Here is a 26,748-nt window from a genome sequence, read left to right on the forward strand (position 1 = left end):
AACAAATCCACCCTCTTTACAGCCCTATCTGTTGCCCATGCCTCACAACGATATAATAGTGTTGGAACTACTGTTCCTTCAAATGTACCTATTTTTGCCTTCTGAGGAATATTCTCTTTTTCCACAAATACTTTATTGCTCCAAGACCCTTCACTCCCTCCCCCATCCTGACTCACTTCCATTTCCATGCTGCAAAGTCCACTCCCAGATGTTTAAAACACTTCACTTCCTCCAATTTTTCTCCATTCGAGCTTACATCCTAACTAACTTCCTCCTCAACCCTGCTAGACCTGATAACATTCTTTATATTCACATTCACTCATCTTTCTCTTTTCTCATTCTCTTCCTAACTCAGTAACTAAATTTTGCAGTTTCTCACTTGAATAAGCCTCCAGTGTTGTATCATTGGCAAACAACAACTGATACTTTCAAGGCCCTTTCATCCCTAACAGTCTACATATTCACCTCTCTCTAAAAGAGACTTGCAATTACCTCCCTCATAACCCCCATCCATAAACAAATTAAACAACCATGGTGACATCACACACCGTTTTGCAGACCAACCTTTGGGGAAGTGTTCACTCTCCTCTCTTTTAATTCACGCACCTGCCTTACTCCTTTGATAAAAACTTTTCACTGCATCTGGCAGCTTTTCTCCCACACTATATAATCTTTATACCTTCCAAAAAACAACTTTTTCAGCCCTGTCACATGCTTTTTCCAGATCCTTATATGCCACACACAAATGCATCTTATTTCTAAGTATTTCTCACATTCTTCAAAGCAAACACCTGACCCACACATCCTCCACCACTTCTGAAACCACATTGCTCCTCCCAATCTGATGCTCTTTACATGCCTACACCCTCTCAATCAACACCCTCTCATACAACTTATCAGGTATACTCAATAGACCTATACCTCCGTAGTTTGAACACTCGCCTTTATCACCTTTGCCTTTATACAGTGGTATTATACAAGGATTTTGCTAATCCTCAGGAACTTCACCATGATCCATACATACATTGAATATCCTTACCAATCATTCATTAATACAGTCACCCCTTTCTCAATAAATTCAGCTATGCCACGTGGGGATTGCAGAGGTAGAATTCTTTCTCCACAATCCTATCTATAACCCATACTTCCAGCCATATAACATTGTTGGAACCGTTATTCCTTCAAATATACCTATTTTTGCCTTCCAAAATAACATTCTCTCTTTCTCTTCAAAATAACATTCTTCATTGCTTCCAAGACATTTGCCCCCTCCCCCACCCTCTAACTCACTCCCTTTTCCATGGTTCCATTCACTGCCAAGTCCCTCCTATATTTCTAAAACACTTCACTTCTTCGAATTTTTCTCCATTCAGACTTGTATCCCAACTAACTTGCCCCTCAACTCTGCTGAACCTAATAACCTTCCTTTTATTCATATCCACTCTCAAGTTTCTCCTTTCACACACTCCTCCAAACTCAATCACCAACTTCATCGGTTTCTCACACAAATAAACCACCAATGCTGTATCATATGTGAATAACAAATGACACTTTCCTGGCCCTTTCATCCTCAGCAAACTGCATACTTTTCCCCTCTCTCTAAGACTCATGGATTTACCTCCCTCACCACCCCATCCATAAACAATTTTAACAACAGTGGTAACATCACACACCTCTGCTGCAGATTGACTTTCACTGGGAACCAGTCACTCTCCTTTCTTTCTACTCATCACATCTTACATCCTTGATAAAATTTCTCTGCTTCGAGCAGTTACCTCCCACAAAGCATCTCTATCAACCCTATCATGTGCCTTCTCCAGATCCATAGATGCTACATGCAAATTTATCTCTTTTTCTAAGTTTTCTAAGTATTTCTCACACACATTCTTTAAAGCAAACACCTGATCCACACATCCTCTACCACTTCTGAAACCACATTGCTCCTCCCCTGTCTGATGCTCTGTACATGCCTTCACTCTCTCTGTCAATACTTTCCCCATACATCTTACCAGGTATACTCAACAAAACTGTATTTCTGTACTTTGAATACATCTTTATCCTCTCTGCTTTTATACAGTGGTACAATACATGATTTCTGCCAATCCTCAGGCACGTCATCATTATCCGTACATACATTGCATATCTTATCAACTATTTAACAACACAGTCATCTCCTTTCTTGATAGATTTAACTGCAATATCATCTTCTCCAGTTGCCATGCCACATTTCATCTTACCTCTTCTCTCTTCACTATACCATTCCCATGATTATCTCACTGCACATACCACCCTGACTAAAACAACACCCTACATCTGCCACTCTTACATCAAATACATTTAACAGTCCTTAAAAGTACTCACTCCATATCCTCCTCATTTCATCAATACCTTTATCACCTCCCTTTTTGCCGGACAGTTAAGTAGTAAATGCTTCATGTCTTCCTTATGGTTGTTACAGTTTAGGCAAGAAGGATCTTGGGATATATTGAAATGATGTTTGTAGTGTTGTTATGGTAGGTAATGTTCAAAGAGTTGGTGGGAGAATGTGACTTGTATTTGCCTGGGGAGTTTGCTCTCTGATGGATACCTGGTGGATTGGATTATAAGTTTGAATTTGGAGTTCGGTTGTTTGATACTTTTCAAGTTAGTTTGCTGTGTATGTGTTTTGTCTGTTATATTTTTGAGGGTGTGAGGATCTGAGTAGAGATCATTGAAATGAGAGACAGTGGTAGCCCTTTATTTCTACTATGGTGTTGGTGGTTAGTTATAGAGTGGTTTAGCTGGGAGGGATTTAGTGCTGTTTCAAGGAACTGAATGCCTAACATGTTGAGGTGGGACTGTACTGTGAGAATTCTTGTTTTGTTGTGAAGGCATTGTGTATTAGCTCATTGGTCCTGCATTACGTAATGCCTTCCTTGGAATGATAATCTAGCCATTATGGGGCCCAAGAATGATGTGTGCATACATAACTATTGTGTGCATGTATCAGTTTGTATTGTAGTGCATTCCTATCATGATCACTTAATTGTAATATACTGTTTACAGCATATGTAGATTTAAGTATGATAGGGTAGCAAGCCTGCCTTAGTGAGATAACTTCCCCCCCCTCACCATTACCATCCTGCAGGATTGTAGTGAGGACTGCATAATTAATTTCCACAGAACGTGCTTGGCTCTGTGCACTGGATCTTCCTCTAAGTGGAAATGGAGTTAGTAGATTGATAATAGGTTATTAGATATCTGATGATTGTTCTTTATGCCCTATTTTGTGTGGAATGCAAATTTTTATTTGTTTTTCAAAGAGTGGAGAAGAGGAAAGTGAGTCATTCTTTGAAATGAATCAGATAAACTGTTTTTAGGGATGGTAAGGGATTATTTTCCTTAACCAAATATGTGCCAGTTTGTTTTTTGAGGGCATTTTATTTTTGTGTTCTTGTATTGATGATATTGGTGATGGAAGTGAATATCATATGTATGTCTTATGTGATGCCTAGAATGGTTTGTGTGAGCTAGATTCATATCTGTCTTTGGTTAAGAGAGTAACTGGAGACATAATATTTCATAACGCAAAGGCTCTTTTAAAAAATCCAGGGGTTCCTGCAACTCCAAGGCTACACTTACATTAAATAGCAGGGTCAGGATGGACTCCTTTGAAATGAGAAGTTCTCTGATATGTTTTTACTATGTTTCCTGAAATGACAATGATACAGCCTTTCTTAAGATGTAACCTCAAGCAGGTGGAGTCCAGTAACAATTTGTGGTTTGATCAAGTAAGCAATGAAAGAGTAAAAGATATGTGTAGTAATTGTGTAGTAATAAAAAGAATGTTGTTGGGAGAGCAGAAGAGTGTGTGCTCAAATAATCTGGACATATGGAGAGCATGAGTGAGGAAAGATTAACAAATAGGATATATGTGTCAGAAGTGGAGTGAACTAGGGGAATGGGAGATCAAATTGGAGATGGAAGGCTGGAGTGAAAAAGATTTTGAACGATGAGGGCCTGAATGTGTAAGAGGATGAAATGCATGCACAGGATAGAGTGAATTAGAATGATATGGTGTACAGGGGTTGACATGCTATCAGTGGAATGAACTAGGGCATGTGAAGTGTCTGGAGCAAGTTATGAAAAGTTCTTTGGATGGGAACTACAGTTTTAATGTATTACACATGACAGGTAGAGAATGATGTGAATAGATATGGCCTAACTTCGTTTGTTCATGGCACCACCTCACTAATACAGGAAATGATGATCAAGTATTAAAAGAACAGGCGAAAGAATATTGCCCACGTATTCCCTGCATATCGCACAAGGCGACTAAAGGGGGCGGGAGCGGGGGCTGGAAACCCCCTCTCCCTCATATTCAGATTTCTAAAAAGGGAAACAGGAGTCAAGCAGGAAGCGCTCATCCTCCTGAAAGGCTCAGACTAGGGTATCTGAATGTCCGAATGAAAAGAAAGGAGAGATGAGTAGTTTGTTTGAGGAAAGAAACCTGGATGCTCTGGCTTTGATTGAAACAAAGATCAAGGGTAAAGGGGAAGAGTGATTTGGGAAAGTCTTGGGAGTAAAGTCAGGGGTCAGTGAGAGGACAAGAGGTGAGGAAGGAGTGGCAGTACTCCTGAAGCAGGAGTTGTGGAAGTATGTGATAGAGTGTAAGGAAGTAAATTCTAGATTAATGTGGGTAAAACAAAAGTGGACGGAGAGACATTGGTGCCTATGCACTTGATCATGAGAAGAAAGATTATGAGAGGCAAGTGTTCTGGGAACAGTTGAGTGAGTGTATTAGCAGCTTTGATGCATGAGACCAGGTTATAGTGATGGGTGATTTAAATGCGAAGGTGAGTAATGTGACAGTTGAGGGTATAATAAGTGTACATGGGGTGTTCAGGGTTGTAAATGGAATCAGTGAAGAGCTTGTAGATTTGTGTGCTGAAAAAAGACTGGTGATTGGGAATACCTGGTTTAAAAAGAGAGATGCACATAAGTATATGTATGTGAGTAGGAGAGATGGTCAAAGGGCATTATTGGACTCCGAGTTAATTGAAAGGCATGTAAAAGAGGGACTTTTGGATGTTAATGTGCTGAGAGGGGCAGCTGGAGGGATCTCTGATCACTATCTTGTGGAGGTGAAGGTGAAGATTTGAAGAGGCTCTCAAAAATGAAGAGAGAATGTTGGGGAGAAGAGAGTGGTGAAAGTAAGTGAGCGGGGAAAGGAGACGTGTGAGGAAGTATCAGAAGAGATTGAGCATAGAATGGCAAAAGGTGAGAACAAATGATGTGAGGGGGAGTGGGTGAGGAATGGAATGTATTTAGGGAAGCAGTGATGGCTTGTGCAAAAGATGCATGTGGTATGAGAAAGGTTGGAGGTGGGCAGATTAGAAAGGGGAGTGAGTGGTGGGATGAAGAAGTAAGATTGTTAGTGAATGAGAAAAGAGGCATTTGAACAATATTTGCAGGGAAATAGTGCAAATGACTGGGAAATGTATAAGAGAAAGTGGCAAGAGGTCAAGAGAAAGGTGCATGAGTTGAAAAAGAGGGCAAATGAGAGTTGGGGTGAGAGAGTATTATTGAATTTTAGGGAGAATAAAAAGATGTTTTGGAAGGAGGTAAATAACAGGCGTAAGACAAGAGAACAAATGGGAACATTGGTTAAGGGAGCAAGTGGGGAAGTGATAACAGATAGTGATGGAGTGAGGAGATAGAGTGAGTATTTTGAGGGTTATTTGAATGTGTTTGATGAGAGTGGCAGATATTGGGTGTTTTGGTTGGGGTGGTGTACTAAGTGGTGAAGAGAGAAGAGGTAGTGAAAGTTTTAAGGAAGATGAAATCCGGCAAGGCAGTGGGTATGGATGGTACTGCAGTGGAATTTTTTAAAAAAGGGGTGACTGTGTTGTTGATTGATTAGTAAGGATATTCAATGTATGTATGGACTATGGTGCCTGAGGATTGGTGGAATGCATGCATAGTGCCATTGTACAAAGGCAAAGGGATAAAGGTGAGTGTTCAAATTACAGAGGCATAAGTTTGCTGAGTATTCCTGGGAAATTATATGGGAGGGTATTGATTGAGAAGGTGAAGGCATGTACAGAGCATCAGATTGGGGAGGAGCAGTGTGGTGTCTGAATTAGTAGATGGTGTGTGGATCAGGTGTTTGACGAATGTATGTGAGAAATACTTAGAAAAACAAATAAATTTGTATTTAGAATTTATGGATCTGGAGAAGGCATATGATAGGGCTGATAAAGATGCTTTAAGGAAGGTTTCAAGAGTATATGGTGTGGGAGGTAAGTTGGCAGAAGCAGTGAAAAGTTTTTATCGAGGATGTAAGGCATGTGTATGAGTGAGAAAGGAGAGTGATTGGTTCCAAGTGAATGTCTTCAGCAGGGGTGTGTGATGTCCCCATGGTTGTTTAATGGGGTGGTAAGGAAGGTAAACGCAAGGGTTTTGGAGAGAGGGGCAAGTATGCAGTCTGTTGTGGAAAATGGGTCAGTTGTTGTTCACTGAGTCTGTTATGGAAAATGAGATAGTTGTTGTTCACTGATGATACAGCTCTAGTGACTGATTCATGTGAGAAATTACAGAGGTTGGTGACTGAGTTTGGAAAAGTGTGTGAAAGGAGAAAGTTGAGAGTAATTATGAATAAGAGTAAGGTTATTAGGTTCAGTAGGGTTGAGGGACAAGATAATTGGGATGTAAGTTTGAATTGGAGGAAGTGAAGTGTTTTAGATATTTGGGAGTGGACTTAACAGCAAATGGAACCATGGAAGCGGAAGTGAGTCACAGGGTGGATGAAGGTGTTAAGGTTCTGGGAGCAATGAAAAATGTGTAGAAGAATGTTGTCTCAGGGAGCAAAAATGGGTATGTTTGAAGGAATGATAGGTTTTAGGGCAATATGTGGTGTGAGGTGGTTTGATCGAGTAAGAAATGTAAGGGTAAAAGAGATGTGTGGAAACTGAAAGAGCATGATTGAGTGAGCAGAAGAGGGTGTGCTGAAATGGTTTGGACATATGGAGAGAATGAGTGAGGAAAGATTGACAAAGAGGATATGCGTCAAAGGTGGAGGGAACATGGAGAAGTGGGAGACCAAATTGGAGTTGGAAGGATGGAGTGAAAAAGATTTTGAGTGATCAGGGCCTGAACATACAGGAGGTTGAGAGGCTTGCAAGGAATAGAGTGAATTGGAACGATGTAGTATACTTGGGTCGATGTGCTGTCAGTGGATAAAACCAGGGCATGTGAAACATTTGGGGTAAACCATGGAAAGATCTGTGGGGTCTGGATGTGGATAGGGAGCTGTGGTTTCATTGCATTACACATGACAGATAGGGACTGAGTGTGAATGAATGTGACCTTTTTGTATGTATTCTTGGCACTACCTCACTGAAGTAGGTTATAGTGATGCTGTTTTCCTGTGGGGTGGGGTAGCGACAGGAATTGATGAAGGCAAGCATGAATATGTACATATGTATGTATGTAATGATGTATGTATGTAATGTCTGCCTATGTGCATGTATATGTATGTATATGTTGATATGTATATGTATGTATATGTGCGTATATTATCCCTGGGGTTAGGAGAGAAAGAATACTTCCCACATATTTCTTTTGTGTCATTGAAGATGACTAAAAGGGGAGGGAGCTGGGGGCTGGAAATCCTCCCCTTTAGTTTTTAATTTTCCAAAAGAAGGAACAGAGAAGGGGGCCATGTGAGGATATTCCCTCGAAGGCTCAGTCCTCTGCTCTTAACGCTACCTCGCTGACGTGGGAAATGTCGAATGTATGAAAAAAAGATGCGTGTATATGGGTGTTTATATATGTATATATAATATTTATATTGATTTTTATTTTGCTTTGTCACTGTCTCCCGTGTTAGCGAGGTAGCACAAGGAAACAGACGAAAGAATGGCCCAACCCACCCACATACACATGTATATACATACACATCCACACACGCAAATATACATACCTATACATCTCAACGTATACATATATATACACACACAGACATATACATATATACACATGTACATAATTCATGCTGTCTGCCTTTATTCATTCCCATGGCCACCCTGCCACTCATGAAATAACAACCCCCTCCCCCCTCATGTGCGCGAGGTAGCGCTAGGAAGACAACAAAGGCCACATTCGTTCACACTCAGTCTCTAGCTGTCATGTAATAATGCACCGAAACCACAGCTCCCTTTCCACATCCAGGCCCCACAGAAATTTCCAGATGCTTCACATGCCCTGGTTCAATCCATTGACAGCACGCCGACCCCAGTATACCACATCACTCCAGTTCACTCTATTCCTTGCACGCCTTTCACCCTCCTGCATGTTCAGGCCCCGATCACTCAAAATCTTTTTCACTCCTTCTTTCCACCTCCAATTTGGTCTCCCTCTTCTCCTCGTTCCCTCCACCTCTGACACTTATATCCTCTTGGTCAATCTTTCCTCATTCATTCTCTCCATGTGACCAAACCATTTTAAAACACCTTCTGCTCTATCAACCACACTCTTTTTATTACCACACATCTCTCTTACCCTATTATTACTTACTCGATCAAACCACCTCACACCACATATTGTCCTCAAACATCTCATTTCAAGCACATCCACCCTCCTGTACACAACTCTACATAGCCCACGCCTCGCAGCCATACAACATTGTTGGAACCACTATTCCTTCAAACATAGCCATTTTTGCTTTCTGAAATAATGTTCTCGACTTCCACACGTTCTTCAACGCTCCCAGAATTTTTACCCCCTCCTCCACCCTATGATTCACTTCTGCTTCCATGGTTCCATCCGCTGCCAAATCCACTCCCAGATGGTTTCATAAGTGGTAAAGGATGTGTGGATCAGGTGTTTGCTTTGAAGAATGTATGTGAGAAATACTTAGAAAAGCAAATGGATTTGTATGTAGCATTTATGGATCTGGAGAAGGCATATGATAGAGTTGATAGAGATGCTCTGTGGAAGGTATTAAGAATATATAGTGTGGGAGGCAAGTCGTTAGAAGCAGTGAAAAGTGTTTATCGAGGATGTAAGGCATGTGTACGTGTAGGAAGAGAGGAAAGTGATTGGTTCTCAGTGAATGTAGGTTTGCGGCAGGGGTGTGTGATGTCTCCATGGTTGTTTGATTTGTTTATGGATGGGGTTATTAGGGAGGTGAATGCAAGAGTTTTGGAAAGAGGTGCAAGTATGAAGTCTGTTGTGGATGAGAGAGCTTGGGAAGTGAGTCAGTTGTTGTTCGCTGATGATACAGCGCTGGTGGCTGATTCATGTAAGAAACTGCAGAAGCTGGTGACTGAGTTTGGTAAAGTGTGTGAAAGAAGAAAGTTAAAAGTAAATGTGAATAAGAGCAAGGTTATTAGGTACAGTAGGGTTGAGGGTCAAGTCAATTGGGAGGTAAGTTTGAATGGAGAAAAACTGGAGGAAGTAAAGTGTTTTAGATATCTAGGAGTGGATCTGGCAGCGGGAGGAAGCATGGAAGCGGAAGTGAATCATAGGGTGGGTCAGCAGGCGAAAATCCTGGGAGCCTTGAAGAATGTTTGGAAGTCGAGAACATTATCTCGGAAAGCAAAAATGGGTATGTTTGAAGGAATAGTGGTTCCAACAATGTTGTATGGTTGCGAGGTTTGGGCTATGGATAGAGTTGTGCGCAGGAGGATGGATGTGCTGGAAATGAGATGTTTGAGGACAATGTGTGGTGTGAGGTGGTTTGATTGAGTAAGTAACGTAAGGATAAGAGAGATGTGTGGAAATAAAAAGAGCGTGGTTGAGAGAGCAGAAGAGGGTGTTTTGAAATGGTTTGGGCACATGGAGAGAATGAGTGAGGAAAGATTGACCAAGAGGATATATGTGTCGGAGGTGGAGGGAACGAGGAGAAGTGGGAGACCAAATTGGAGGTGGAAAGATGGAGTGAAAAAGATTTTGTGTGATCGGGGCCTGAACATGCAGGAGGGTGAAAAGAGGGCAAGGAATAGAGTGAATTGGATTGATGTGGTATACCGGGGTTGACGTGCTGTCAGTGGATTGAATCAGGGCATGTGAAGCGTCTGTGGTAAACCATGGAAAGCTGTGTAGGTATGTACATTTGCGTGTGTGGACGTATGTATATACATGTGTATGGGGGTGGGTTGGGCCATTCCTTTCGTCTGTTTCCTTGTGCTACCTCGCCAATGCGGGAGACAGCGGCAAAAAAAAAAAATATATATATATATATATATATATATATATATATATATATATATATATATAATAAATAATTTTTTTTTTTTTTTATACTTTGTCGCTGTCTCCCGCGTTTGCGAGGTAGCGCAAGGAAACAGATGAAAGAAATGGCCCAACCCCCCCCATACACATGTATATACATACGTCCACACATGCAAATATACATACCTACACAGCTTTCCATGGTTTACCCCAGACGCTTCACATGCCTTGATTCAATCCACTGACAGCACATCAACCCCGGTATACATACTCTTCATTAAATAATTCACCTAAATCATATTCAACTTCTCTCTTTAACATTGACCTGGTCACAACACAAGCTGGTTAAACAATTTCACTACACTGTACATTACTATCAGTGGCTGTGGTTTCGGTGCATTACACATGACAGCCAGAGACCGAGTGTGAATGAATGTGGCCTCTTTTGGTCCTTTTTCTTGGTGCTACCTTGTTGAAGCAGGGAGTGGTGCTGGGAATAGATGAAGGCAAGCATGTATGAGTACATACATGTGTATATGAGTGGATGGGCCGTTCCTCATCTGTTTCTTGATGCTACCTCGATGATGTGGGAAACAGCGTTCAAGTATAATGATAAAGAGTATAGTATGTGTGTTTATATTTTTTTTTGTATTTTGCTTTGTCACTGTCTCCCGCGTTTGCGAGGTAGCGCAAGGAAACAGACGAAAGAAATGGCCCAACCCACCCCCAAACACAATGTATATACATACACGTCCACACACGCAAATATACATACCTATACATCTCAGTGTACACATATATATACACACACAGACACATACATATATATCAATGTGCACAATTCACACTGTCTGCCTTTATTCATTCCCATCGCCACCTCGCCACACATGGAATACCATCCCCCTCCCCCCTTATGAGTGCGAAGTAGCACTAGGAAAAGACAACAAAGGCCCCATCTGTTCACACTCAGTCTCCAGCTGTCATGCAATAATGCCCGAAACCACAGCTCCCTTTCCACATCCAGGCCCCACACAATATATATATATATATATATATATGTAAATATATCTGTGCATATGAGTGGATGGGCCATTCTTTGTCTGTTTCCTGGCAATGCCTCACTGATGTGCAAAACAGCAGTTATGTATATCAATACAAATATGTTAATGTAAAGTTCATATCTAGAATGGCTGTGATTGGAGCTTATAATTACCCGTGCCTCTTTGGCACCCATATAAGAAGAAAAACAAATATGCACCATGTATTAAAGGTTTCATTAGGCTATCACTCTTATGACCCTTAGGGTTACCCACAAATGATATTCTTTTTTTGTTTCTTTTTTTAATCTTAGCATCTTTTGTATTATTCTCATATTAATGGTAATTTAACGTGCTTTGATAAACTTTCTTCTCTGTTTTAGACACATAGACTACTGACATTCTATCCACAAATGCACAATCTCTCCTTGTCACACATAACACTTGACAGCACTTAATTCACATAGCTCATTCTTCGTTACTCTAGATTTACTTATGGTGATCACTATATGCTAGCCCTGCCTTTTGGCAAAATGGTAGGAGCAGTAGATAGAAGTCGTAAGTAGGAACGTTTAGGCAAGAGCATTAGGCAGAAATTTTAGGTAGAAGTAGTTGGAAGGTGTATTAGATAGAAGTAGTCAGTAAGAACATTAGGTAGGAGCCTCAGCAAACACTGTGCTAGAGTTGCCCTCTGCTAGTGGCCTATTGAGGCACTAATGGCTTAGAAGTGGCACTGGAGCCCACTAGTTTTGGATACTCTATTGCTGTGGCCACCCTTTGAGAGAGTTCCAGTTGGATCAAGCACCAGAGGTATAGATAGACAGATGTAGATAAAGGAATCCTTACAGTACCTCTTTTATGTGTGTTGTCAATTTTTTTCTTTTTCTTTTATTATTGATTTGATAAAGTTAGATTTTTTTGTTATTTTTAGATAGTACTAGTGTGATGATAAACCTTATGAATAATCAGATTATGTAGATAAGCACCGCTTGTAAAAATTTTCAAGTGGCTCTACTTCTCATGATTTATAGCAATACAAGTAAATTATTTTTGCTATATATTAGCATCTTATTGGTTTTCTCTGTTTTATTGGTTGTTATTTAAGAAGCTTTGTCTTTTTTATCATTTTGAGACTGGTAAAAGAAGTGTTTGCTTATGTTAGAAGGTCCGTTCTCTCTGGGAACTCATTTCAGTGAGATGGCTGTGGTAAAGTAATCTCCACTTATTCTCGTCCTTACATGCATCCCTCAAAAATACCATTCCACACATTCTGCCACAATTTCTCTACTTTTAGTACCCTCTCTCTTTCCCCATGTCCCAGGTGGTCATCCTCTCAAGCCAACCCATCTAATCATACTATCATACAGTCTCCTTGTAAACTCTCCGTCTTGCATTCTTTCCACATACCCAAACCATCTCAAAGTATTACATATCCCCCACTCTAGCACTCTACAACTCATTCTTTTGTATTTCTGCAATCCAGATCTCTTATACACCCTACCATTTTTTTCTTCACTCCACTTATTCTTGTCCTTACATGCCTTCCTCAAAAACACCATTCCGCATATTCTTCCACCATTTCTCTACTTCTAGTACACTTCCACTTTCTTTCCCCATGTCCCAGGTGGTCATCCTCTCAAACCAACCCCTTTAATCATACTATCATAAAGTCTCCTTGTAAACTCTCCATCTTGCATTCTTTCCAAATACCCAAACCACCTCAAAGTATTACATATCCCCAACTCTAGCACTCCACAACTCATTCCCTTTGTATTTTAGTACCAAATTTCATGTACACTCCCTTCATTTCTTTTTTTATTACATTTTTGTGCCACATGCTCCTCTGAAATTGCTCATTTCCACAGCTTGGATTCTATCTTCTGTGGCTCATTCCATGTCTGTGTTTTGGCTGCTTAGGTCAGAGTTGGGAGGACTATTCTGTCCCTTAACTCTTTTTTCACTTCCATACTTGCACATCTTTTTATTTATATATATATTTATTTTGCTTTGTCGCTGTCTCCCGTGTTAGCAAGGTAGCGCAAGGAAACAGACGAAAGAATGGCCCAACCCACCCACATACACATGTATATACATACATGTCCACACACGCACATATACATACCTATACATCTCAATGTATACATATATATACCTATACATCTCAACATATACATATATATACACACTCAGACATATACATATATGTACACATGTACATAATTCATACTGTCTGCTTTTATTCATTCCCATCACCACCCCGCCACACATGAAATAACAACCCCCTCCCCCCTCATGTGCGCCAGGTAGTGCTAGGAACAGACAACAAAGGCCACATTCATTCACACTCAGTCTCTACTTGTCATGTAATAATGCACCGAAACCACAGCTCCCTTTCCACATCCAGGCCCCGCAGAACTTTCCATGGTTTACCTCAGACGCTTTACATGCCCTGGTTCTTTTTATATTATATTTATTATACTTTGTCACAGTCTCCCGTGTTAGTGAGATAGCGCAAGGAAACAGATGAAAGATTTGCCCAACCCACCCACGTACTCATGTATATATGTAAACGCCCACACACGCGCATATACATACCTATACATGTCAACGTATACATACATATACATACACAGACATATACATATATACTTTTTCTTTTCTTTTAAACTATTTGCCATTTCCCGCGTTGGCGAGGTAGCGTTAAGAACAGAGGACTGGGCCTTTTTTGGAATATCCTCACCTGGCCCCCTCTGTTCCTTCTTTTGGAAAATTAAAATAAAAAAAAAAAAAAAAAAAAAAACGAGAGGGGAGGATTTCCAGCCCCCCGCTCCCTCCCCTTTTAGTCGCCTTCTACGACACGCAGGGAATACATGGGAAGTATTCTTAATCCCCTATCCCCAAATATATACACATGCACATATTCATATGTGCTGCCTTCATCCATTTCCGCCGCCACCCCGCCACACATGAAATAACACCTCCCTCCCCTGCATGCGTGCGAAGTAGTGCTAGGAAAGGATAACAAAGGCCACATTCGCCCACACTCAGACTCTAGCTGTTGTGTGTAATGCACCGAAACCACAGCTCCCTTTCTACATCCAGGCCCCACAAAACTTTCCATGGTTTATCCTAGATGCTTCACATGCCCTGGTTTAATCCATTGACAGCACGTCGACCCCGGTATACCACATCGTTCCAATTCACTCTATTCCTAGCATGCCTTTCACCCACCTCTGTGTTCAGGCCCCAATCACTCAAAATCTTTTCCTTTCCATCCTTCCACTTCTCCTTGTTCCCTCCACCTCTGACACATATATCCTCACTCATTCTCTCCATGTGACCAAACCATTTCAATACACCCTCTCCTGCTCTCTCTCAACCACACTCTTTTTATTACCACACATCTCTCTTACCCTTTTATTACTTACTCGATCAAACCACCTCACACCACATATTGTCCTCAGACATCTCATTTCTAACACATCCACCCTCCTCCGCACAACCCTATCTATCGCCCATGCCTCACAACCATATAACATTGTTGGAACCACCATTCCTTCAAGCTTACCCATTTTTGCCTTCCGAGATAGCGTTCTTGCCTTCCACACATTCGTCAGTGCTCCCAGAACCTTCTCCCCCTCCTCCACCCTGTGACTCACTTCCCCTTCCATGGTTCCATCTGCTGCCAAATCCATTCCCAGATATCTAAAACATTTCACTTCCTCCAGTTTTTCTCCATTCAGACTTACCTCCCAATTTACTTGTCCCTCAACCCTCCTGTACCTAATAACTTTGCTCTTATTCACATTTACTCTCAGCTTTCTTCTTTCACGCACTTTACCGAATTCATTCACCTCAGTCCCTAACAACCTCATCCATAAACAAATTAAACAACCATGGAGACATCACACACCCCTGCCGCAAACTGACATTCACTGGGAACCAATCACTTTCCTCTCTTCTTACTTGTACACATGCCATACATTCTCGATAAAAACTTTTCACTGCTTCTAGCAACTTTCCTCCCAAACTGTATACTTTTAATTCCTTCCACAAAGCATCTCTATCAACTTTATCATATGCCTTCTCCAGATCCATAAATGCTACATACAAATCCATCTGCTTTTCTAAGTATTTCTCACATACATTCTTCAAAGCAAACACCTGATCCTCACATCCTCTACCACTTTTTAAACCACACTGCTCCTTCCCAGTCTGATGCTCTGCACATGCCTTAACCCTCTCAGTCAATGCCCTCCCATATAATTTTCCAGGAATACTCAACAAACTTATACCTCTGTAATTTGAACACTTACCTTTATCCCCTTTGCCTTTGTACAGTGGCACCTTACATGCATTCTGCCAATCCTCAGGCACTTCACCATGAACTTGCACATCTACCCTTCAGTATTTTAGTAAGGGACCCAGTAACTCTGATATCCTATACTGTTCTCTCCTATATATCTTCTTCCTTACAAATATTGGTGGAAGAAAAATTGATATTGAATTGTTAAAGCCATAAGTGGCAAGCTCAGGAATGGCAAGGAAATGTACATATTTGTAGATCTGATTATCATTTCATGTAATTATTTTTATGGTATGGTAAGGGAGTATACATCCATGGTGCCCCATGTCTTGAACTCATTATTATATATTTAGACAGTATGGGGAGAGAGTTTTACACTCTTAGGGCCCCATCTCATGAGCTTTCAATGGCACCAAGTAGCCTTTTCAACCTTAGTAAACTGCCAGTATTCAGTGTCTCATTGGTTAATGTATTCCAACTATCCACCACCGTAATACCAAATCAGTACTTCCACCACTGTAATACCAGAACAGTACTTTAATATCTTTTCTAACAGGGTTTTTATCCAGCTTTTTGTAGGACCTCTGGTTACTCTGGTCTTGCATATCTTGAAGCATTGTTCCTATTTGATTTCATGAAGCTGATTTAGAAACTTGGAGGCTGTTATTAGGTATCCTGTCTCTCTCTCTTTTCCTCCATGACACATAGATTTGTAGCCATCAGCCTCTTATTGTAGCTCAGTTCCCTTAATATAGGTATCATCTTAGTTGCTCTTCTCTGTAATGTTTCAGTCAGATTTTTATGCTTCTTTAGGTTTGGTGACCAGATTTGAGGCATAATCCAGTATTGGTTGGAAATATGTTGTTAATATAATTAACAAACATGTCCTTGTCCATATATTTGATAATGATTCTTACATTTGCCAGCAGACTGTTCTGTTTCATAGGTCTCCTGATTTGTAATTCAGTCAGTAAATTGGGCATGAATCACACCAAGCAAGGCTTTCTTTCCTTTTGTTTCATCCTCATCACCTTGCCCTTACTTGGATTGAATCTCATCATGCAGTTATCTAACCAACTTTGGAGTTTGTAGGATGATGCAGTCACCTTCATTCTTTATACTTATGATCTTAGTATTGTCTACAAACATATTGTAGATACAGTTCAAGTTCATCAGTCAAGTCGTCAATATACACCACAAATAGCAGTAGTTCCAAGACTGAGCCCTCTGAAATATAACGTAACTCCAGCCCACTTTGAGGATGCCCCTCTTACCTGTGTTCTTTGCTCCTTTCTAGTAAGATAGTCTTTTGTCCAGTGAAGGAGCCCCATCATTCCTTATTCCTTCCTGTGGATCCAGCTTTTTTAATCAACCTCTAATGAGTAACCATGTTAAAGGCTTTCTGGCAATCCAAGAGCACAGTCTACCCATTTCTTTCCTTGATCTAAGAGGGAGCTCACCCTGTCATTAAAGTCTAGAAGATTGGTTATGCATGGCCCTTTCCCTAAAATCATGTCTCCCAGATAGAACGTTTCTTCTTTATAAGTAGTCATGTATTTGATTTACAATTATCTTTTCCAATGTTTTACATTTCACACTTGTGAGACTGGCCATAGTTCAGTACAGTTTTTCAATTATCTTTTGTAAATATAGGCACAACATATGCCCTCTTCCATGTCTGGAACTAAACCTTCTACCAGTGACTTATTGAACAGCATTTCTAGTAGTCTTACAAGTGCCCCTGCACATTCAGTATGCATGGGATACTTCATCAGGATCAAGGACTTTTTATGGGTCAAGGTGTACTAATAGCCTGATTATGTCACTTCTGTCTGTTACTAGATATTCCAAAACCTCATCTCCCTTCCACTTTAGTAAGTGATGCATTATTGTCCTCCGCAGTGAAAACACTTTTGAATGCATTATTCAACTTCTGACAAATGTTCTCATCATCCTCAAGAATTCTTCCCTCCTAGACCTGAAACAGGATAAGTTGCTCTGTCACCAAAAGTTTGCTCCTGTCGAACGTATGTAAAATTTTGGATTGTCTTTTGCTTGTTCCACAATGTTTGATTTCAAAATTTCTCTGCTCCTCCCTCCTTACTCTGTAATACTTATTAATTTTCCTGTATCTTTCATATGTTGGCTGGCTGCAGTCTTTTATATATCCTCTTCCTTGTATGTCTTTTGACTTTTGACTTTGGGTATGCTGCATTCAGATGGGGATAATCCAGAATAAGAGTCAGTTGTAATTTAGGGTAAGTCCTCTCTTAAGATTGGTTTTTTCATTCTATATCCTACCTTTTTCATGTAGGTATGCTGTCTGATGATCAGTCCATGGATGATTAGTTTAGGTTACGTAGGAAAAATTGTTTGTGTACCAAGGATAGTCTTCCCCTTTTTCCTTTCCTTGACTCCTGACCTTAAATGGCATACACTGTACATCAATAGTCAATTACTAGTTTGAGGTAGGTGGTAATTTGGCATCACCGCACTTCAGTTTAGTGATGTTGTTGGTTTGGACATGTTGTTATATGATTGGTGAGTTCTCTGAATAGCCATCTGCTGGTGTCATGTGTATTATGATGGTCAAATGGAGTGAATTCTCATGGATACCCCTTCTTTTGGGTAGTAAAACAATATTTTAGTCTCCCCACCAAGCAAGTGCTCTCTCTCAGAGATTCCTAGGACTCTGCTTATCGGGTTGAAATTCTTTCATCCTTCAAGACCAATCTGTTTTACACCTAGATTTGTGATTTTAGATAGACCAATTATGATTGTTGGTGTTTTTTTTTTTTATATAGTTAATTGCTATTTCCCTTGTCAGTGAAGTAGCACAGGGAAACAGATGAAGAAAGGCTAAACCCAAAATATACACATTTATATAAAATAAACACCCATACATGCACTTATACATACATATACATTTCAACTGATACATACATATACATACACAGACATATACATATATACACATGTACGTATTCATACATGCTGCCTTCATCCATTCCTGTCGCCACAGTGCCACTTAGAAAACAGTATCCCCCCTCCAGGGAGGTAGTGCCCTGAAGAGACAAAAAGGCTACATTCGTTCACACTTAGTCTCTAGTTGTCATGTGTAATGCACCGAAACCACAGCTCCCTTTCCACATCCAGGCTCCATAGCCCTTTCTATAGTTTACCCCCGACACTTCACATGCCCTGGTTCAATCCATTGACAGCATGTCGACCCCTGTATACCACATTGTTCCAGTTCACTCTGTTCCTTGCACGCCTTTCACCCTCTTGTATGGTAAGGCCCTGATCCCTCAAAATCTTTTTCACTCCATCCTTCCACCTCCAATTTGGTCTCCTGCCTCTCCTTGTTCCCTCCTCCTCTGACACATATATCCTCTTTGTCAATCTTTTCTCACTTATTCTCTCCATGTGTCCCAACCATTTCAACACACCCTCTTCTGCTCTCTCAGCTACACTCTTTTTATCAGCACACATCCCTTTTACCCTTTTATTACTTAATCAAACCACCTCACACTTGACAATGTCCTTAAACATTTCATTTCCAACACATCCATCCTCCTCTGCACAGCCCTATCTATAACCCATGCCTCACAACCATATAACATTGTTGGAACCACTTCCTTCAAACATACCCATTTCTGCTTTCCAAGATAAAGTTCTCACCTTCCACATTCTTCAACGCTCCCAGAACCTTTGCCCCCTTCCCCACTCTGTGACTCGCTTCCGCTTCCATGGTTCCATTCACTGCTAAGTCCACTCCCAGATATCTAAAGCACTTCATCTCCTCCATTTTTCTCCATTCAAACTTACCTCCCAATTAACTTGCCCCTCAACCCTACTGAACCTAATAACCTCATTCTTATCAACATTTACTCTCAACTTTCTCCTTTCACATGCTTTACCAAACTCAGTCACCAACCTCTGCAGTTTCTAACCCAAATCAGCCACCAGCACTGTATCATCAGCGAACAACAACTGACTCACTTCCCAAGCCCTCTCATCCAGAACAGACTGCATACTTGGCCCCTCTCCGAAACTCTTACTTTCACCTCCTTAACCACTCCATTCATAAACAAATTAAACAACCATGGAGGTATCATGCACCCCTGCTGCAAACTGACATTCATTGGGAACGAATCACTTTCGTCCCTTCCTACTCGTACACATGCCTCACATTCTTGGTAAAAACTTATCATAGCTTCTGGCAACTTACCTCCCACATTGTATACTCTTAACACCTTCCGCAAAGCATCTATATCAATCCTATCATATGGCTTCTCCAGATCCATAATTGTTACATACAAATCCATCTGTTTTTCTAAGTATTTCTCACATACATTCTTCAAAGCAAACACCTGATCCACACATCCTCTACCACTTCTGAAACCTTATTGCTCTTCCCCAGTCTGATGCTCAGTACATGCCTTTATCTTCTCGGTCAATACTCCCCGTATAATTTTGATGGGTACCAGTAGTAATTTTTAGAGTAAAGGGCCAAGTAAGGGATCATTGTAACTAAAAACTTTCATATTTGGTTCAGAAGTATTCCAGCAGCTCATACTTCTCAATCATCATTACTCTTTGTCATGTTTGATTATGTTATTTACTAAGGTAACTATTGTTTTGGAAATAAAAAGAAGGGTAAGATATTTGTATACTTAGACCATTGTAAGCAGATTCCAGTTTTCATTTGAGGTCTGAGTGAGCAAGAAAGGTAATTGGCAGTTAGTCTGATTACATTATTCAATTATTGAAGTGATCTTGGCAATATAGTTTGTTAGATGGGGATAAACTAGTGAATGGAGCAGCTCAGTTGGGCTCCCAAAAGGTTATGAATGTGAGAAAGTATCTTGGGTGTTTTTGCCTTTTTCTACTGGACGGGGTCAGGGAATATAATTTCCAGTTAAATAGTTCATTTATGGTTTATTCCAATAATCTGGTTTTTTAGGTTCAGGGTTAGGCTTTGTATGAAAAATGAAAGTGATGTTTGAGAAATTAAAGCAGTAAGCCATAAGAAAGATGATATATTTCTGTTGGGAGGATTGATGATGCAGAATTGTTGACATTACATATTGCTAATTACCAACAGCTGAAGATTTACAGCATGAACACTGGTGACATTACCTGAACAGTAGAATTATTATTCTTTGTAAGATTTACAGTTGATTTACAGTATAACTCAATCCATTTGGGGAAAAAATTTATGCCAATAGCCCATTGCCTCAGGCTTCTATTGGGACATAAGAAAAAGATTTCATCTGTATTGAATTAAGAATTAGGAAAACTAAATCATAAGTGGATAGTAATATTTATTTCTTGAATCCCATCAAAAGAATGAAAACGGAAGAAATAAAAGAGTTATCTGCCTCAAACCAAGTTCGTGTGGATGCATCAGATTCTTCTCATAGAAATATGGTGGCACAGCTTTACGAGAATACTGCAGTCATCCAAGAAAATTGTTCCAAGTAGGTTTAAATGGAATTTATGAACATATTTTATTATATCAGTTGATACAAGTTTTTTGTGAGTGTATTTGTGTACATATGTAATTATAATTCCATTCAACTAAACTCTATCCACACTGGACACCTCATATGATGCACATAACATTGACTCTTCAATTCAGAAACACCAACACAATGGACATAAAGAAATAAGCACTCTCAGAACACGTATCGATATTAGATTTTGACAAGAAAAAGAACCCAATTGTGTCTTCTACAGACATTTCATACACTCCAAATTAGATTATGCTTCACCTTCCTGGTCATGTACCCTGTCAAAACTAAGTATAACCTTCCGGCACACTATACAAAATAAAGCATTCAGAACAATTACCAGCTACCTAAAAACCACAGACATTTAACACCTGCAGAATGAAACAAGATTACTTCCAACTTAATCTCACCTTTATATGCTTAGCATTTAGTTCTTTGCAGCAGTACTAGACCCTCCTTAACCAAACTACCCCATAATCATCTGCCAACCTCCAAGTGAAAGTAAGAAACTAAGTTGAGCATCACACTTTAACAACATGTGCCTGCAGATTTCTCCCCTGCCAATAAACACAACAATACCAAACATATATATGTGCTGAAATGAACCAACAAGCTCTAGACAACTGCCCCACCCAAGCATTCTTAAGTGCCAACCCACCAGATATCCATCAGTTTGAAACAGTGCTCCCCAGATGTAAACACTTTACCCTTTCTTATATGCTTTTTGGACACCACAGATTTTCCCATTATTAGAAACACCATTCCAGCATATCTCAAGAACCATCATGCCTAAGGTGCAACTTCCTCACTGAAGATACTGAACACTTACCCCTCAGTTGAGTGCTGCAGAAACACCAAAGTATAGACTCTTAGGACAGGAAAAGTAAGATAAAGTGAACATATAAGTGTTGTCTGTAAATAATTGTTTGTACAACTCTGCTATAAAGTGTTGTAATTGTTGAGGTTATATACATGATTGATGTATAAAGTCATATGTATGAGGTTAAGTAAGAAAAAGAGCTCAGCAGAAAAGATTTTGTGTTACAAGACAGTCAAGTCTGTAGCATCAGGAACCATCCTCATATTCTCATAATTACTCTTAAACAATCACGTATCATGCACTGAAACCATAGCACACAATTGACAGTCAAGTCCCACAGACCATTCCTGGGTTTCTCATGATCATTTCACATGCATAAATGAAGTTTTATCTTTTATCCTATTCTTGTTTAGTTATATGGAAATTTTATTGCTGCTTATTTGTATTAATATAATTTTCATTAGATTTTTTCTTTCCTCTGTGGTCTATACTGCCAGCATGAGAGACACTTTTAGAAATTATATCAGATATTCAGAGTTTGGACTTTATTACCTTCTTTATTTTTGCTGAAGACACACAGGCCTCCCCACCAGTCACTATCCTCCCAACTAAGTAACAGTAGTTCGCCTGTTTTAGGCCCACCTTCAGCCAATCCAAGACTACCACAGAGATATCACCATTCTGCTTGCTCTTTGCCTCCCAGCAGCACAGAATTCATATGGATTATTCATTGATAAGACACTTTATACCAGACCAGCTTTTTTTTTATTTTTTTTTATTTTTTTTATTTTGCTTTGTCGCTGTCTCCCGCGTTTGCGAGGTAGCGCAAGGAAACAGACGAAAGAAATGGCCCAACCCACCCCCATACACAATGTATATACATACATGTCCACACACGCAAATATACATACCTATACACCTCAATGTACACATATATATACACACACAGACACATACATGTATACCCATGCACACAATTCACACTGTCTGCCTTTATTCATTCCCATCGCCACCTCCCCACACATGGAATACCATCCCCCTCCCCCCTCATGTGTGCGAGGTAGCACTAGGAAAAGACAACAAAGGCCCCATTCGTTCACACTCAGTCTTTAGCTGTCATGCAATAATGCCCGAAACCACAGATCCCTTTCCACATCCAGGCCCCACACAACTTTCCATGGTTTACCCCTGACGCTTCACATGCCCTGATTCAATCCACTGACAGCATGTCAACCCCGGTATACCACATTGATCCAGTTCACTCTATTCCTTGCCCTCCTTTCACCCTCCTGCATGTTCAGGCCCCGATCACACAAAATCTTTTTCACTTCATCTTTCCACCTCCAATTTGGTCTCCCACTTCTCGTTCCCTCCACCTCCGACACATATATCCTCTTGGTCAATCTTTCCTCACTCATTCTCTCCATGTGCCCAAACCATTTCAAAACACCCTCTTCTGCTCTCTCAACCACGCTCTTTTTATTTCCACACATCTCTCTTACCCTTACATTACTTACTCGATCAAACCACCTCACACCACACATTGTCCTCAAACATCTCATTTCCAGCACATCCACCCTCCTGCGCACAACTCTATCCATAGCCCACGTCTCGCAACCATACAACATTGTTGGAACCACTATTCCTTCAAACATACCCATTTTTGCTTTCCGAGATAATGTTCTCGACTTCCACACATTCTTCAAGGCTCCCAGGATTTTCGTCCCCTCCCCCACCCTATGATTCACTTCCGCTTCCATGGTTCCATCCGCTGCCAGATCCACTCCCAGATATCTAAAACACTTTACTTCCTCCAGTTTTTCTCCATTCAAACTTACCTCCCAATTGACTTGACCCTCAACCCTACTGTACCTAATAACCTTGCTCTTATTCACATTTACTCTTAACTTTCTTCTTTCACACACTTTACCAAACTCAGTCACCAGCTTCTGCAGCTTCTCACATGAATCAGCCACCAGCGCTGTATCATCAGCGAACAACAACTGACTCACTTCCCAAGCTCTCTCATCCACAACAGACTGCATACTTGCCCCTCTTTTCCAAAACTCTTGCATTCACCTCCCTAACAACCCCATCCAATGAATTATCCAATGAATTAATACCCTTTTTCTTACTTTTTTCTGTTGCATTAAATTTTACAGGTATTATGCATTGTAGGTTTGCTTAGTAAATGTTTAGGATACACAAATTTTTTTTGTGCTTGTTCACAGTTTGCCATGTTAATGAGGTAGCATCATAAACAAAGAAAAGGCCTTATTGTTATATCCATTATGTATCATGTGTAATGCACAGAAACCACAGCCCCCTATCCACAACTAGCCTCTCTGGCAAAGTCTCTTCACTCATTCTTTCTGCATGTCCAAGCCATTTCAACACACCCTCTTCAGCTATCTCAACCATACTCTTCTTATTGTCACATCTCCCTCTTACCCTTATATTACATACTTAATCAAACCACCTCACACGCAGTGTTGCCCTTAAACTTTTCATGTCCGACAATCCACCCTCCTCTGCACAGTCTCATCTGTAGTCCATGCCTTGCATCCATTAACATTGATGGGACTACTGTCCTTCAGACACAACCATTTAAGCTCTCCCAGATATTGACTTCTCTTTCCACACATTCTTAAATGCTTATAGAACCTTTGCCTCTTCATCTATCACTTCTTCTTGCATGGTTCCATTCGCTGCCATGTCCATTCCTAGGTATCTAAAACACTCAACTTGTTTCCAGTTTTCTCCTTCAAACTCACACCCAACCAACCTGTTCCTTCTCACTCTATTACCTAATAATCTTACTTTTTATCACATGTTCTCTCATCTTGCTCCTACACACACAGTCCCAACCTCAGGCAAAAACTTCAGCAGTATCTCACTAAAAATTACCACCAATGCTGTGTCATCAACAAACATCTGACTCATGTCCCAGGCCCTATCATCCCCTACTGTATGCTTACCCCTCTCAAAAAGACTTGCATTTACCCTCACCACCCCATCCATAAGCATGTGTTTAAGTTATATCTGGTGGTTGTGTAATGGGGTAAAAGGTCATGGGTACATTAGGAACATGTGGAAAAATAGGTCACTTTCTGTGAATGCTAGGATAAGGAAGTTTACTGTTAAAGTATTCTCAACAGTGTTGTATGGATGTGAGGCATGGGCTCTAGATGGCAAAGTGCAGGAAAGGATGAAAGTTTTGGAAATGAAATGATTATTGAAAATATGGGGCATGAGGAGGGTTGCTTGAATAAGAAATGATAGGGTAAGAGAGTTATGGCAGTAAGAAGACTGTGTGTGAGGGTTGAAGAGGGTATGCTCAAATGGTTGCTTCATATGGAAAGCATGAGTTAGGAGGGGATGACTAAGAAATTGTATGCATGTTAGAAATGGGGGAAACGAGGAAAAGAGGGGAATCCAAGGAGGAGAAATGTAAAAGATCATTTGAATTTTTAGGACCTGAACATGCAAGCAGATGTAAGGCATGCATAAGGATGGAATAGATGGAAGTGATGTGGTATACAGGGAGCAATGTACCATCATTGGACTGAACCAAGGCATTTGAAGTGGTAAGAAGAAACTACAAAAAGATCTGTGCTCATATCTATTCATTATACATGAGAACTGCAGGGTGGGTGTGAGCAAATGAGGCCATCTTCTTCATCTGTTCCTGGTGTAAACTCTTTCTTTGCTTTTATATACAGCTTAGTCCTAGCTCTTATGCTGGATCATGGTTCATACCCTAACACTACACATTCACACACATTCTTTGTTTACAGGGCTGTGATGGCCTGAGTATTATGTCTCAACTACTTGTGCAAGCCAGTGTTATTGACCTTAACCCGGAACTACCTATGTACCTCTGCCCATAGTGCTATACACCCATTGCCAAAAAGTGTTACTCCATCTGTTCTCTTTAGTATCACCTCTAATGCTCATCACTGTCATCCGTAAAAGACTTCTCATTGCACTGACATACAACAACCAATCAGGCAGTAACTTCCAAAACCCCTTCATCATGAATAAAAATAACCAACAAATGACAGTTAAAAATTTGCAGTCTCTCTACAAACAAACCCTAATACTCCACAGAACCCTAGCAGTAAGCTGAACATCCTGCAATTTAGCATGAGTGGCATTATAAACAAACAGAAAAATTCAACCAACTCCAAGAACACATCACCCACATAGCCCTCACTAGGAGATTAGGGTCACATCTACATCGACTTTCTTCAACTACATGGCCATAAGGAGAGACAGACAAGAACAAGGAGGACTCAAAACACTTGTCCACCAAACCATATCACTTTCCAACACCTGTGACTACAAAACAGTTCAAAGACATTGACAGTGCCCAAGAAATATAATCCATAAGAATGAAACTGAAAAAGCTGAAAAAGGACTGGTGATTGTGAATACCTGGTTTAAAAAGAGAGATATACATAAGTATAAGAATGTAAGTAGGAGAGATTGCTAGAGAGCGTTATTGGATTAGGTTTTAATTGATAGGTGTGTGAAAGAGAGACTTTTGGATGTTAATGTGCTGAGAGGTGCAACTAGAGGGATGTCTGATCATTATCTTGTGGAGGCGAAGGTGAAGATTTGTAGAGGTTTTCAGTAAAAAAGAGAGAATGTTGGGGTGAAAAGAGTGGTGAGAGTAAGTGAGCTTGGGAATGAGACTTGTGTGAGGAAGTACCAGGAGAGACTGAGTACAGAATGGAAGAAGGTGAGAACAAAGGACGTAAGGGGAGTGGGGGAGGAATGGGATGTATTTAGGGAAGCAGTGATGGCTTGCGCAAAAGATGCTTGTGGCATGAGAAGCATGGGAGGTGGGCA

At 40.4% G+C, this 26,748-nt stretch overlaps 1 protein-coding gene across 5 annotated transcripts in view; it reads left to right on the forward strand.

The window, feature by feature from the left end:
- LOC139756811 (uncharacterized) overlaps window positions 1-26,748 on the forward strand; it is a 374,339-nt gene that overhangs the window by 257,774 nt on the left and 89,817 nt on the right. For 4 of the 5 annotated variants that reach the window (XM_071676618.1, XM_071676617.1, XM_071676619.1 and 1 more), the window contains one exon: window positions 20,910-21,041. The exons of the other annotated variant lie outside the window; for it this stretch is intronic. In XM_071676618.1, coding sequence (XP_071532719.1) covers window positions 20,910-21,041 — 132 coding nt within the window. The remainder of the gene's footprint in view (window positions 1-20,909; window positions 21,042-26,748) is intronic. 5 annotated transcript variants of the gene reach the window in all.

Source organism: Panulirus ornatus, chromosome 23, assembly GCF_036320965.1.
Source record: "Panulirus ornatus isolate Po-2019 chromosome 23, ASM3632096v1, whole genome shotgun sequence".
NCBI lineage: Eukaryota > Metazoa > Arthropoda > Malacostraca > Decapoda > Palinuridae > Panulirus > Panulirus ornatus.